This window comes from Salarias fasciatus, chromosome 7 (genome assembly GCF_902148845.1).
Source record: "Salarias fasciatus chromosome 7, fSalaFa1.1, whole genome shotgun sequence".
NCBI classification, from domain to species: Eukaryota; Metazoa; Chordata; class Actinopteri; order Blenniiformes; family Blenniidae; genus Salarias; species Salarias fasciatus.
The window spans coordinates 7,650,321-7,664,212 of record NC_043751.1 but is presented as its reverse complement, the minus strand read 5'-3'; the positions used below and the strand labels follow the sequence as shown (position 1 = coordinate 7,664,212).

The 13,892-nt window shown below is 47.0% G+C and overlaps 1 protein-coding gene across 2 annotated transcripts in view; it reads left to right on the top strand.

The window, feature by feature from the left end:
- The window catches only part of LOC115391807 (pleckstrin homology domain-containing family A member 7-like), an 82,852-nt gene extending 73,260 nt beyond the window's left edge, over window positions 1–9,592 (top strand). For both annotated transcript variants that reach the window (XM_030096161.1, XM_030096162.1), the window contains 10 exons: window positions 69–180; window positions 478–611; window positions 708–902; window positions 1,223–1,325; window positions 1,864–1,946; window positions 2,522–2,773; window positions 5,909–6,088; window positions 7,760–7,893; window positions 8,947–9,080; window positions 9,163–9,592. In XM_030096161.1, the coding sequence (XP_029952021.1) occupies window positions 69–180; window positions 478–611; window positions 708–902; window positions 1,223–1,325; window positions 1,864–1,946; window positions 2,522–2,773; window positions 5,909–6,088; window positions 7,760–7,893; window positions 8,947–9,080; window positions 9,163–9,185 (1,350 nt within the window). In that variant the 3' untranslated portion in view covers window positions 9,186–9,592. The remainder of the gene's footprint in view (window positions 1–68; window positions 181–477; window positions 612–707; window positions 903–1,222; window positions 1,326–1,863; window positions 1,947–2,521; window positions 2,774–5,908; window positions 6,089–7,759; window positions 7,894–8,946; window positions 9,081–9,162) is intronic.
- Window positions 9,593–13,892: the final 4,300 nt, after the last annotated feature.

Genomic DNA, 13,892 nt, shown 5'->3' with positions numbered 1-13,892 from the left:
CTAAGAAGTTAGCGTCTCACAGTTTGTCGCTTGCTTATAGACGAGTGACGGTGTGTGTTGAAATCCAGCAGGAGAAGGCGGAGATGAAGCGCGAGCTGTGGAGGATCGAGGACGTGATGGCCGGACTGAGCTCCAGCAAAACCAACTACAAGATCACCATCGACTCCGTGCAGAACCCAGGTGGGCGGAGCTTAGGGACCGGTCGGCTTCTTATCAATGATGAGACTGGCAGCGGCTCCGGAGGCCGACATCCAGTGACCCTGATCCATTCACATTGATCCTAAACACCTTCTACACAGCTGAAGAGGCATGAAAGGAACTGTAATTCATATTCTGTACATCAGAAAGCAGATTTACGGTGTTTATCAGAAAGCTGCACCTCAACATTGAAATGACAGATTTTTAGCCTTGAAAACTGTTCTTTTTCTTTTTCTGACTCTGATTTCCTCTGCGTTCTCACGCCGCCGCCGCCGCCAGAGAGGAAATTAGTGCCTTCAGTGTCAGAGCCAGCAGTGCCTTCTTCTTCCAGCTCGGAGGTCCAGCCTCCTCCTCGCAGCTCCGTCCCCGCCGTCTTCTCCCACACTCTGCCTCACAGCACCGTGCCAAAGTGGGTGAGTGTCGCCTCCACAGCGCACGTTTACCCCGGCGTTTCTCCACGGTCCGGAAACACGCGTGTGAGGTGAACCGTCCTCTGGACGTCTTTCCAGGCAGAGGACGGCGCCCCGCCCAGGCCTCCGCTGCCTCGCCTCTACGACTACGAGGAGACTCCCCCCGTGGTGCCGCCGCTCCCCAAAGAGGCCTCGGTCATCCGCCACACGTCGGTCCGAGGGCTGAAACGCCAGTCCGACGAGAGGAAGAGGGACCGGGAGAGCGGCCAGTGTGTGCTCAACGGGGACTGTAAGGTGAGCCGACAGGAGGAGGAGGAGGAGGAGGTCTGCATGGGACATCTGCAACCGAAAAGGACTTTTCTGTCCTTCCCTCTGATTGCCTCATCTCTTATTACATGATGGATTAACTACTTCTTACCAGACGTAGTTTCCAAATACAGGATGTTCTCTTTTCACACAAGTTCAAGTATACAGTTCGATTTCAGAGATGTCTCATCGTTAGATACGTTAAAACCTACCTGCAGCTCATATTTCCTCTGAGAAGATGGTTTTATGCAAATGTACAGTAACTGACGGAGTGTTTCATTCCGCTGAGGACCCGTGTGTGTTTTCAGACGGACTTGCGGTCGTACCTGAGTGAACCGGAACTGCCTGGAATCAGCCACCACAGCGCGGGGCCGCACGTCGAATACCAGTATTTTCAGAGTAAAGCTGAAGGTGACAAACGTTTTCCTGTTAACTTCAAAGCTTTTGTCTTTTACAGTGATTCCTCTGCTTCATTCAAACAGAACCGCTGATTTAACCTTTCATGATGGATACAATACAAGACTTGGCATGGTTTTGGGCATGTCGTTAAGCGTCTTTGCTGTGTTGGAAGATCACAGGTTCAGTCTTATCACACAAAATATGCAAAGAAAAACAAGAAATTTTAATAAGCAGTTGTTCATTCAATCCTATTTATTTCAATCAGACCTGATCAGAAAGAATGACTCGGCCTGATCGATTCTGTTGCAAAAGTTGTTTTAAATTTTTTCATGTCCTGAATTTGCTTCTGTTAACAGTTCAATGTTAGAAGTCAGTTTAGAAGTGAAGTGTGTTTGTGTTTGGCAATATTTCACTTCTCTTACAAAAAGGTGAGCAGACCGACTAGTTTCAGTTGTTTAAGTATGTTTTCTTTAAGTTTGTTTCGTATTTCATTCAATCCAGTATTTCTTCAAGTAAGCTGAACTGTCTTGTCTCACTAAATGTCTGTTAGGCTCGTCCTCTCTACTGAACCAATCCAGCTCCATTTCATCATACGTCACCCTGAGGAGAGGCCCGGGGAGCTCTGCAGCAAAGGTGTGTGTGTGTGTGTGTGTGTGTGTGTGTGTGGGTGTGTGTGTGTGTGTGTGTGTGTGTGTGTGTGTGTGTGTGTGTGTGTGTGTGTGTGTGTGTGGGTGTGTGTGTGGGTGTGGGTGTGGGTGTGGGTGTGGGTGTGGTGTGTGTGTGTGTGTGTGTGTGTGTGTGGGGGGGGGGGGGGGGGGGTTTCTTTCACACATTGTATCTGGTTACTTTAATAAGTTGATGCTTCAGCACCATGGACAGCTCCATGTTTATTCTCTATGCAAATATGTAAGTAGTTCTGTGTTCCTGTGTGTTTGTGTGCCATATTGGGGTTTTGTCATCACTTTTTTAAGTCTTTAAATCTCTTTCTGATGTTTTTATCTAGTAAGAATCCATGACATGAGCCCCAAAATATCCTTTATCTCGCTTAATGTTTCTGCTCAGTCTTTATTACTGTGATCAGTCATCAGTCACAGTAATGAACTGAAGTCTCAGGTTTGAAATAATTTCTACTGATAAATATGCTGAAATATGCTGTCAGTGCCCCTCCCCCCTCCGTCCCCCTGTCTTCACTCCGTCTGTCTCCACAGGAGAGACCCAAGAGTGCCTTCGAGCGCCTGTCGTCGCCCACCGAGGGCGTCCCCGGCGGCCAGCAGCCTCGGGGCCGGATGACGGCGGAGGAGCAGCTGGAGCGCATGAAGCGCCACCAGAAGGCGCTGGTCCGCGAGCGCAAGAGGAACCTGAGCCAGGGCGAGCGCTCGTCCGCCTCCACCTCCGCCTCCACGCAGCGCTCGTCCTCCTCCTGCAGGCCGCCCTCCGGCACGTCGGACGCAACCTCCTCCGTACGTTACCCCCTGCATGGCGGCGGCGGCGGCGGCAGACACAGGGAGCACCACGTTCACCACCAGTGCTGCTTCGACCCCCTGCAGCCCCCCGCCTCATAGTAACACTGTGGAGCACTAACAAGCTAAACAGCAGGACTGACCAGCTAGCTTTGGTTAACGCTTTACCAACCAGTGGGAGACAGACTGGGGGGGGGGGGGGGGGGGAAGAAAAGCCACTCCATCTTTATTTGATTCAGTTTTTTTTAAAAGGTCAAGGGGTCAACGTGACCCTGAGCACCGCTGCCCTCTGGTGGGACCTCACTGACACAATTCTGAATGTAAACCCATTAAGAAGAGGAGCTGAAGGCGCCGCCCCGCCTTCCTCTCTCTGTTTTATTCACCAGAAAATAGAGGAGAAAAAAAGACAAAGTTCATTTATGTACATTTACATACCGTGTACTTGTACACTTTTATTTATTTACTAAGTGATATTTTCAGTATACAGCTGTACAGTTCTATTTTGTAGAGATTTGGTATATAGAGCCTATAGAGGAGAGGGAAGGAGAAATACTGGGAGAAACAAAGACAAATATCCGAGTTCAGGTTGACGAGATGAAGAAAGAGGCGAAGCGAGTGGCACAAATCATAATCACACCTCCCTGCTTTCTTTCCTTCTGATCAGATTCAAGTGCCTTGTTTCGTTGACGTTGATCTTTTGCCTCTGTCCCCGGTTTACCTCCTCGATATCCATATTATTATATTTCACCCTCGCTCATTTCGAACCGAATCCCAGACACGACGCGCGAGGCGAGGGTGACGGGAGCTGCAGGGACCGCTGCTGGTTTTAACCCCCGAAAGGAACGCTTTGACATTTAACACACACACACACACACTAAACCCCGCTCACGGCTCGGTGTGTGGCGCTGCCGGCGCTAACTCCTGAACTCCAGGCTGAAAATGTCAAAGTCTTCCTGCGAAACAGCTCGGGAATGCTACCAGACCACAAACTAACACACTCGCTTAACAGGAATGCTGTGAGAACCGTCTGTAATTGGATTATTATCTATAAACCCTTTAAATGAGATTTTCCCGTAACAGCGAGCAATACATACTTTATCATCTCCTGCTGCTTCTTGGTAATAATAACACCGGAGTGTGTTTGTATTTTCTTTACTCCACCAGCCTCCAATGTGTTTACGCTCTTGGAAGTGGAGGCCTCGTCCTCACCGGGTGCTTTTCTTCACCTGATCATTTTCACGGAAGCCGTTAAAGAGGCCGGGTGCGTCACACGTGGCTGAAGCTGTGCCAGGAGTCTGCAACCTTCATCACTTTTCAAGAGGCGTCTTCACCGTTTTACAACAAATTAGATTTTTGCAGAGCTTCAAAATATGCTAATTATATGAAATGAAGAGAACAGAAGATCACTACACGTGTAGTGAAATGTACATATAGATGTATTTTATTACACTTTTAGATGATGCGGCCATTTTTAGAGGTTTTAATTTTTTCTTTTTTTCCGAGTCTTTCTATTTTTTTCTTCTTTTTGCTTTGCTTTGTGTCTTTTTTCCACTTTTTTTCTTCTTTCCCTTAAGCTATGGCTGACTTACCTGTTTTACCTTATCGATTGGAGTTTGGCCATTTTTTTAAAAATCAGGGTGGAATGCAAAGTGTCTAGAGTTTAGCGAGCGCTGCGCTGCAGAGCAGCCGGACGGCCTCGTGCGGCTGCAGACTCCTGAGCCCTGCTGTGTCACGTGCATCATAACTGCTGAAGGCAGGTCTGAGCAGCTGGACTTAAATGCAATAAAAATAAGTGAGTGTGAACGAAGTGAGAGATCTGACTGGACAGTCAGAAAGTCCTGTGGCAATATTTCGACTGTGTTAGCTCATTGTCAGTATTGTCTCCAACACTAGATAGAAAAAAAAAAAGAGAAGAAAATAAAACTCATCAAATTATCTGATCAGACAAATCAAGTACGTGTGGACGATGCTTCTGGAAATCAACGTGTTTGTCCTGCTTGAGTTTTCTCCGCTACAAACAGAGGAGTAGTTCCAGGAGGCGGACCAGTAGAAATACCTTAGAGAAATCTAGAAGTGAACCGCTAACCGCCACCTAATTCTGTGTAACCGAGAAGCAAACACACAACTCTCCTCCCGTTTCCTTTTCTATCATGTGGAGATTTGCACTCGACAATAAAGAGTTTCTTGCTTCTGAACCTCCTCTTGGCTGTGTTCTTCCTAATCCGGTGGGGCTTCGATGAACCTGTGTCTGCATGGTTCTCTCTCTGTCTCTCTCTCTCTCTCTTTCTCTCTCTCTGTCTTTCTGTGTGTGATCAATTCATCAATTCTCCCGAGCACAACGAGGCATGATGGGATGCGAGTGTTTTCTCAGAGCATGTGAACACCGACAGATCAGACTGCGCTGCCAGTGGGAGTCAGGAGGAGGCATGCATGGCTTTGATGCTCTCTGGATGATTGTCCACAAGTAACACACACACACACACACACACACACACACACACACACACACACACACACTGAAAGAATGACTGACCCCTGGAGATTATAGAGGCATGGCCTCAATGTTTACTGTTCATTTTCAATAAGACAGTAAAAGACTGACTTCTTTTTTACAGATTAGAAGTGTTTTCATATTCCTTCACTTGTTAATATCCCAGATTACAAATTATTGTGATATTAAAAACTGCAGATTTCCATATTTTTATTTTTTAAAAAAAGCTTTTCAGCGTGTTCTTTTAGGAGTAATCAGTATGCTTATCAAACTAAAAAAAAAAAAAAAAAAACATGCTAAATATTTCCATTTTTGTGCTTTGAATTTGCATTTTAATGATTTGATAATCAAATATCAGTCAATGAATAATGAACTAATTCCAAAGCTTCAGCTTCTTCTGCCTCTGCTTGGTCTGGATCAGGAGTCGGCAGCCTTTAAAGTCTTTGATGAAATGGGATTATCTGAAAGCTCTGCTGCAGAGGAGCCGAAGGCTGCCGACCCCTGATCCAGTAGATCTCACCTGGTGGCTTGAAGCTTTCCGTTGTAGGATCTAATGTGTAGTTCTGGTGGAATCAAACCCTCTGACAGTGAAGAGGAAGCTGCAGACGCTCTCCTGTGTGACGCAGACTCCTGTGGCTCTGCAGGTGTTCGACTGGCAGGAGGAGCGACCCGGGGCCGAGGGTCAGAGCGACGAGGGCCGGGACCAGGTCAAGGAGCGGCTCAGGATCCACTCGGACGGCTGGGTCACGGCCACCGCCACGGCTCTGCGGGTGCAGGAGGTGGACGTGGAGCCTTTGGACTTTGACCTGGACATCAGCCGAGAGGTTAATGACATACTGTCTCTGACACCAGTCTCAGAAAATCCTTGTTTTAATCTTGCAATACAAGTTTTTACCTCTAGATGGTGTATTGGTCCCCGAGGTGGACTCGTCCATCACCCAAGCTGAAGTCACCGAGGTGGTCGGTCAGATCCTCGATGGCAAGGCACCGGGGGTGGACGAGATTCGCCCTGAGTACCTTAAGTCTCTGGATGTGCAGGAACTGTCTTGGTTGACACGTCTGTGTAACATCGCGTGGCGGTCGGGGACGGTGCCTCTGGATTGGCAGACTGGGATGGTGGCCCTGTTTAAAAAGGGGACCGGAGGGTGTGCTCCAACTACAGAGGAATCACAATCCTCAGCCTCCCCGGAAAGTCTATCCAGGGTACTGGAGAGGAAGGATCCGACCGACAGTCGAACCTCGGATTCAGGAGGAACAATGCGGTTTTCGTCCTGGTCGTGGAACAGTGGACCAGCTCTATACCCTCCATAGGGTGCTCGAGGGCTCATGGGAGTTTGCCCAGCCATTCCACATGTGTTTTGTGGATTTGGAGAAGGCGTTCGACCGCGTCCCTTGTGGTGTCTTGTGGGGGGTGTTCCGGGAATACGGACTCCGGGGCCCCTTGTTAACGGCCGTCCGGTCTCTATATGACCGGAGTAGGAGTCTGGTCCGCATTGCCGGCAGTAAGTCGGACCTGTTCCCTGTGCATGTTGGACTCCGGCAGGGCTGCCCTTTGTCACCGGTTCTGTTCATAATCTTTATGGACAGAATTTCTAGGTGCAGCCAGGGGCCGGAGGGGGTCTGGTTTGGGAACCACAGGATTTCATCTCTGCTTTTTGCAGATGATGTTGTCCTGTTGGCTCCGTCGAACCTGAACCTGCAGCATGCACTGGGGCGGTTCGCAGCCGAGTGTGAAGTGACAGGGATGAGGATCAGCACCTCCGAATCCGAGGCCATGGTCCTCGACCGGAAGAAGGTGGCCTGCCCTCTCCAGGTCGGTGGAGAGACTCTGGTTCAAGTGGAGGAGTTTAAGTATCTTGGGGTCTTGTTCACGAGTGAGGGACGGATGGACGTGAGATTGACAGGCGGATCGGTGCAGCAGCTGCAGTGATGCAGTTGTTCTATCAGTCTGTTGTGGTGAAGAGGGAGCTGAGCCTAAAGGCGAAACTCTCGATTTACCTGTCAATCTATGTTCCCACCCTCATCTATGGTCTTTGGGTCATGACCGAAAGGACAAGATCCCGGATACAAGCGGACTGAAATGAGCTTCCTCCATAGGGTGGCTGGGCGCTCACTTAGAGACAGGGTGAGGAGCTCAGTCACCAGGGAGGAGCTCGGAGTAGAGCCGCTATTCCTCCACATCGAGAGGAGCCAGCTGAGGTGGCTCTATCATCTGATCAGGATGCCTCCTGGACGCCTCCCTAGGCAGGTGTTCTGGGCATGTCCCACCGGGAGGAGACCCCGGGGAAGACCCAGGATATGCTGGAGAGACTATGTCTCGTGCTGGCCTGGGAATGCCTTGGGATCCTCCCCGAGGAGCTGGAGGAAGTGTCTGGGGACAGGGAAGTCTGGGCCTCCTGAGACTGCTGCCCCTGCGACCCGGCCCCGGATAAGCGGTAGAAAATAGATGGATGGATGGTGTATTGAGACAGTGTATCCCTCGCCCCTTCCTCCAGTTGGCCACACCGGAGAAGATTTCCATTGCGGAGCGCTACGTGGAGTCGGAGCCCGAGGAGCCGCTCAGTCCGGAGGAGCAGGAGGAGCGATCCCGCCGGACGCAGCGCATAAAGAGTCTGCTGGCCAGGTCCAGGTACGAAACCCGCCACAGAACGGCAGCACAGGGGGGACACGGAGAATTCTGTTTATTACTGTTCTAAATAGGAACTGCTCTGGTTCAGAGGTTTGGTGGTTTAATTGTTTCTCACTGTGGTTACATCAGGAATGAAAAATGAAAACAGTCGGCTCCACACAGTGTGGCGCCGCGGGCAACACTATTTACAGTTTATAAGAGAACATGTCAGCCAATTTATGTGCTTAACAAATGATCAAGAAATACTAAACAAGCCTTAAAAATACTATGAAAACTCCACAAAATACAAATCCTCCAGAGAAGTGAATAAATATCAATGGTTTATAAATACCACGATCAACTGATTTTAAAAACCTCACAATTTCAAAAATAAGTATTTATAAGCTACATTTACAGAAAACTACACAAAAACTGAATTAAGTAGCGACAGAAGGTTTTATCATTTGGAGAAATTTTAATTTTCATAGCTTCACATTTGAGTCCATGTTGACTTTTCCATTTTAAGAGTACGTAAAATATAAAATTAATCCATATAAAAAATAGTTTTATATGGAAGGTGAATCTGGCGCCCCCTGCAGGCTACGGCACCCCTGGCAGGATTACATTTTTCTCCATTGGTTTGACTTACAATTTTCCTTTTTATTGTTTTTATTTTTTGTTGTTGTTTATTTGTGTTTATTTTACAGTGTATTGAACTCTGATGGATGGAAGTTACTTAGTGTGTGAATAAAAATGACAGCAGTTTTCTTGGAAGTATGAGAGCAATCTGAATCAAAACTTGGAGGTTCTTCTTCCTGTAAAATGCTTTTTTTCTTAATTTCTTGTACCATATGTGTTCTGTTAGCTGAACAACCTAAAAAAGAAAAAGAAAACTGTCACAGGAACCATTGTGACTGAAGGACTGGGCTCAGACTGAAAGGTAGACGAGGAATATTTCAATGGTCCTCTGCCTTAATGACAAAACATCGAAACATCTGTTGTGCTGAATTGTAAGACCGTTTTGACAAATGATCCTAAAGTTTTGAAAATGTAATTTCTGTGTGTGTGGAGCAGCGTTCAGAACCTGCAGCCGGCGGCGCCGCTGGACTTCAGCGAACTGGACTCGGCTCTGCAGCAGCAGGAGCGAATCATCAACGTGTCTCAGGCTCTGGCCTCAGAAGCTTCACAGAAGAGCAAGCTGGTGGCAGGTCGGCGGCCGCAGAGCGCGACACACGCCCGCTGTTTAGACCAAAACACGCCGACTAACGCCTCCGTTTCCCTCCCTTCCAGCCCAAGCTTCCTCCAAGATCTGAGGAACAGCGACGCTCAGCGGCGGAGTTCGATTCCCAGGCTAACTGGAACTCATCGTTTCTCAAAGCCACCAAATAACCGCCCCACTAACGCCAAATCTTTTTTATAATCAAGGAGCAGAAACACGTTTTTGATCCGCTGACAGTGAAGTATTAATAATTTATACCACAAGCGCCTTCTCTTGTCTCGTGTTGCAGTGAGCTGGTCCGCGTTTGGGAGGATTTTACAGGAGAACCAGCGTTGTTAGTGTGCTCAGATCGCTCGCTGCCAGAATCAGTTATTTATTATGTTTTTTTTTTTGGCTTATAAATGCTTCTAATGTGTATTTTGTGATCACAGTCCTGTCAATCAACTCAGACACATTCAACAGTGTATCTAACAATTCAAAGAGTAAAGTTCTTTACACACAATAAACACTAATATGATAAACAAATGTCTCTTTCTGATGTTTGACTTTAATTTCTTGGGTAAATGAAAACGTTTCAGAGGGTTTGAATTATTGGTTAATGTGGAAAAGAAACTTCTAACTTCTAGTTGAGGGGAGTTTGGACTTCAACCTGCTGAGGACATTAAATCTGCATGAGGATTGGAAGGAGAGGAAGACAGACAGCTGTCACGTGAGCTTAGTGAGCTTCAGAAGGTCCTGGAGCGCCCTCTGCTGCCTGAATCCGGTACTGCAGCCCTTCCAGCAGCTCAACAGGATCACAAACAGCAACAGCAATAAATCACAGCAGTCTACATCTCAAATAGGGTAAAGACTGAATTATTGGATTGATTTAGTTGCTTATGAGGAAAATAAATAGGTTTAAAATCAAATGATTAGGTTTCATTCAGCTTTTCTCTGTTTTTCCGATTTACCAGCGGAACAATGTGAAATGTAGTCGGTTCATTTTCAGAAGTGCTTTGATCTTTTTGTTAAATATACTACATTGTTTTATCAATCTGTAGTATTTAAAATAACTGCAAAATTCCCCGGTGTGTTTCTTTTTAAGGACGGTGTGTCGTCATGGTGACAGTCAACAGTTTTCACTCAGATCACCGACAAACTTTTTCTGTTTCTCTGAAAACTTGCCTGAGGTCATGTAAGACCGATTCCTTCTCTCTGGTCTCATTTGTTAGATTGTAACTGGCGACGCACTGATGCCACGGGGCTCTTTTCCCAGAATGAGCAGTCAGAGCAGTATTGAACCGATACTGGTGTCGATATCGGTGCGTATGTGACTCATACATGGATCAGCCTATAGGAGAATATCCACAGTCATGGGGGAAAGCCTGTTTTTCTGAGGGAGCCTTTTTTATTATGTCAAATATAGTGAACAAATGCACAAAAAAAAAAAAAAAAACTCGGACCCCCCCCCCCCCCCCCCCCTTCCTGAGGCTTCTTCCTCACATCGATAAACCAAATGATTTCATCCTGCTCCGTCTCTGTTTCCCGATCAGCCTGGATCTCCACCTCCAAGGGAGAGTCAGGTCTCAGATTTAGACGTTTGCTCACTGCTGCTTAAAAATTCCCATGAATAGTTAATAAAGCGAGGTTAAAGGGTACTGCAGCAGTTTTTGTGTGTGGCCCAGGTTCAGAAACACGGTCTAAGGCAGACATGAACCGATCAATGACGAAGTTCAAAGTCCACAGCTGCAGGTCCAAAAAACAAGATGAAGCCAGCGTCTCGGTAACTGAAGCCAGACGTCAGGCCGACGGGGTCAGCGGGCCCGGGATCATGTGACCGTCTCCAGCATGAGGAAATGGGCCCAGTGGAGCTGCTGGGACTCGGAGCATCGACAGGGAGGAGGAGGAGGAGGAGGAGGAGGAGGAGGAGGAGGCCACACCCGTCTGCTCACTCAGAGCAGCTCATCCTCAGTATGAAGGGTTTTTCTTCTCAGGTTTTCAAGGTGTCGTCTTCATCTGTTCTTTCGCTCCCATTCTGGATTCACTGATGAGAAGCTTCATGTTTGCAATTCCAGAAAATGGGTCAAAATCTCACAAACCCTTTCTGATTTTTATTTCATTTTTCACTGATTTTTCTTTTCATGTTTAGCTGAAGAGTTTCAGACTCATTGTTTTGACCTGCGATGGGTCAAATCAGTGTGTTAAATGATTTAAAATATTTACTGCTGTCAATGTTAATCACGTCAATCGTGATTAATTAATGGAGGGCTGTCACTGATTTTTTTTTTTTCAAATTGTGATTAATCGCAGAATTAGCGTTAGAAATGGGCTCAAATAAAAGAAATAAGAGAAAAAACTCTTTTTTATTGTCGTTGACATTGACATGAGACATTGTTTTTTCACCTTTGTCCAGTTCAGGTGAATTATGAGGATTAGATTCTTCATTTGAAGCTTGAAAATGTTACAAATATCCTCCTGTGGCATCGATGTTCTGGACTGTTCAACACCAGAAGAGAAAATTGGACTGGCCTTCCCTCGAGCATCTACACTGTGTAGATGCTCGAGTGATGTTGGATGGTTCAAATCCCACGTTTCTGAGTGTTTTCTGACGTGAAGCTGCTCCTCCTCAGTTGACAGATTTAGATAAAGACATTTTGCGCATTAAATCGATGATTTTGTGTGCTGATTACAAATTCACAAATGATGTGATTAATGGTGGTCAGAGTTGCAATTAATTAGTTGCATTTTTTTAATCGATCGACAGCACTAAAATTTCTGAAATAGTGCGACTCCCATTGGAAAGATAAGGAACAAAAGTTACTTTTTCACTGAAACATCACAGTTTCTGCTGTTTTTATTATTCGGTTGGTCTCATTTGGGACGTGAGCCTCCTCTGCTATCCCGACTGAACACCTTTCTAATATTTAAAAAACTGTTTGACACATTAAAAGGACTGAGCTGACTTTATTAAGCCTCAAATAAAAACATCGGCATGTCGTTTTATTTAATTTACCCAAAGTTCGCTGCGGTCTCCTCTTCAGATCAGGGATCTGGTGTTGAAACAGGATCGATGAAACCCAGAGCGGCTCGACAGATGATGGAGGTCAAAGGCTGAGGGTTCCCATGTGAAAGAGCCAGTGGTCCCGACACACCCCCAGTGTGTGTGGAGGCAGATGTCGGGACTCGTGATCTGATATGTTCCCTCCCCTGAAGCTGCTGGCAGACTTCACACACACCCCAAAACACTGCCTGTATCTGCTGACATTTGATTATTTTATTTAATTCTGTAACTAGTTTCTGCTTTGATTTTTTTTTTTTTAAATTAATTTATTAGGTTTAAAACTCAAGGAGGATCTGAGTGTTGTTTATGAAGAGAACGTTGATCATGAACAATCAGAGCAGATGATCTGAACAGTCTGATCTCCTGCAGGTCGACAGATAAATGTAAATGGGACTCAGTCCGCTCTCTGTTCCTGCGGCTCCTGGCTGGAGCCTCTAGAGCAGAGCAGAGCAGATGGTCTCGGCCACCTGTCCGTCCACATGGCGACTCCAGCTGACAGAGAAACTGAACACACAAACCATCCAGGAGGGGCTCGGGTCTCTCTGGGGGTCTCGGGGTCCTGCCTGTAGCTCAGCCCGGGACCCTTGGATCTCTTCTTCTGTCCTGGTGTGTGTGTGTGTGTGTGTGTGTGTGTGTGTGTGTGTATGTGGGGGTGGGGGGGTGGGGGGGTGGGGTGGGGGGGGGGGGGTCTCTGTCCTGAGTTCGCTCTCCGGGGCCTGCTGTCAGCTGGGAGGTCTCAGGTGGTCTGGGCCCCCCCGGCTCTGGTGTGGTCAGTCAGCGTGGCATCAAAACAATGAGAGAAATCCAAAATCTACCGTCTGTAAAGGATTTCTGTCCTTTTATGTGAAATCAATGGAAGGACTCTCATGTTAAAGTACTGTCTGTGACAGTTAACGATTAACGATACAAACCGTGTCCTTTAGAAAGGGAAGTGGCGTCCAGGACAGAGGGAGGAGAAAGAATCCTGAGAGCAGGTGACAGAAAACATGCATCCATGAGGGGGGGGGGTAACTTTTATCAGCCTTTAAAAATCTGCGGGGGCTCACGGGGTGCCACAGCATGAAACATGAAACAGGAGCTGATGACATGAAACACTCAGTATATCTGACTCATTCCAGCAGGACCAGGACCAGGACCAGGATAAGGATCGGGATCGGGATCAGGATCAGTATCAGGATCAGGATCAGGATCAGGATCCTTCCTTCCCCTGGAAGTCAAGCAGGATGCTCTTCCTTGTAGATCGTAATTTCACAATCAAACCCTCCATCTGTGTTTTTACTGTTTGATTATTAATTCTGACTCTGTTCGGAGGAACCGGATCAAGAATTTCTTCTGAGATCATTAAAGTGGTTCTGACTCTGAATGTAGAACCTGAACAGAACTAACACACTAACATGGTTAATATAAGGTGTTTCAGATGTCAAAAAAAGAAGAGAACAAGATGACACACACATACACACACGCTCTCTCAGATCTGATTTGTGCTGCGGAGACGGTGGCTTTTAGCGTCATAATTTATCTGGGATCTCTCTCTGTGGCACCTCGGGCACTCCGGCCTCCATTATCCCTCCGCTTCCTTTTCCTGTGTCTCTGCGTCTCTATTTTTGATTTCTTAATCACGTTTCTCAGGATCTGCGGCTGCAGAATCCTGCCGTCAGTGTTTCTGAGACGTTACCGTCACACAGCCTGACGTCACGTCGAACAGGCAAAACGATGGGAAAACCCCCGAGTCGGGCATTTTCACATCAGGATGGGACGATG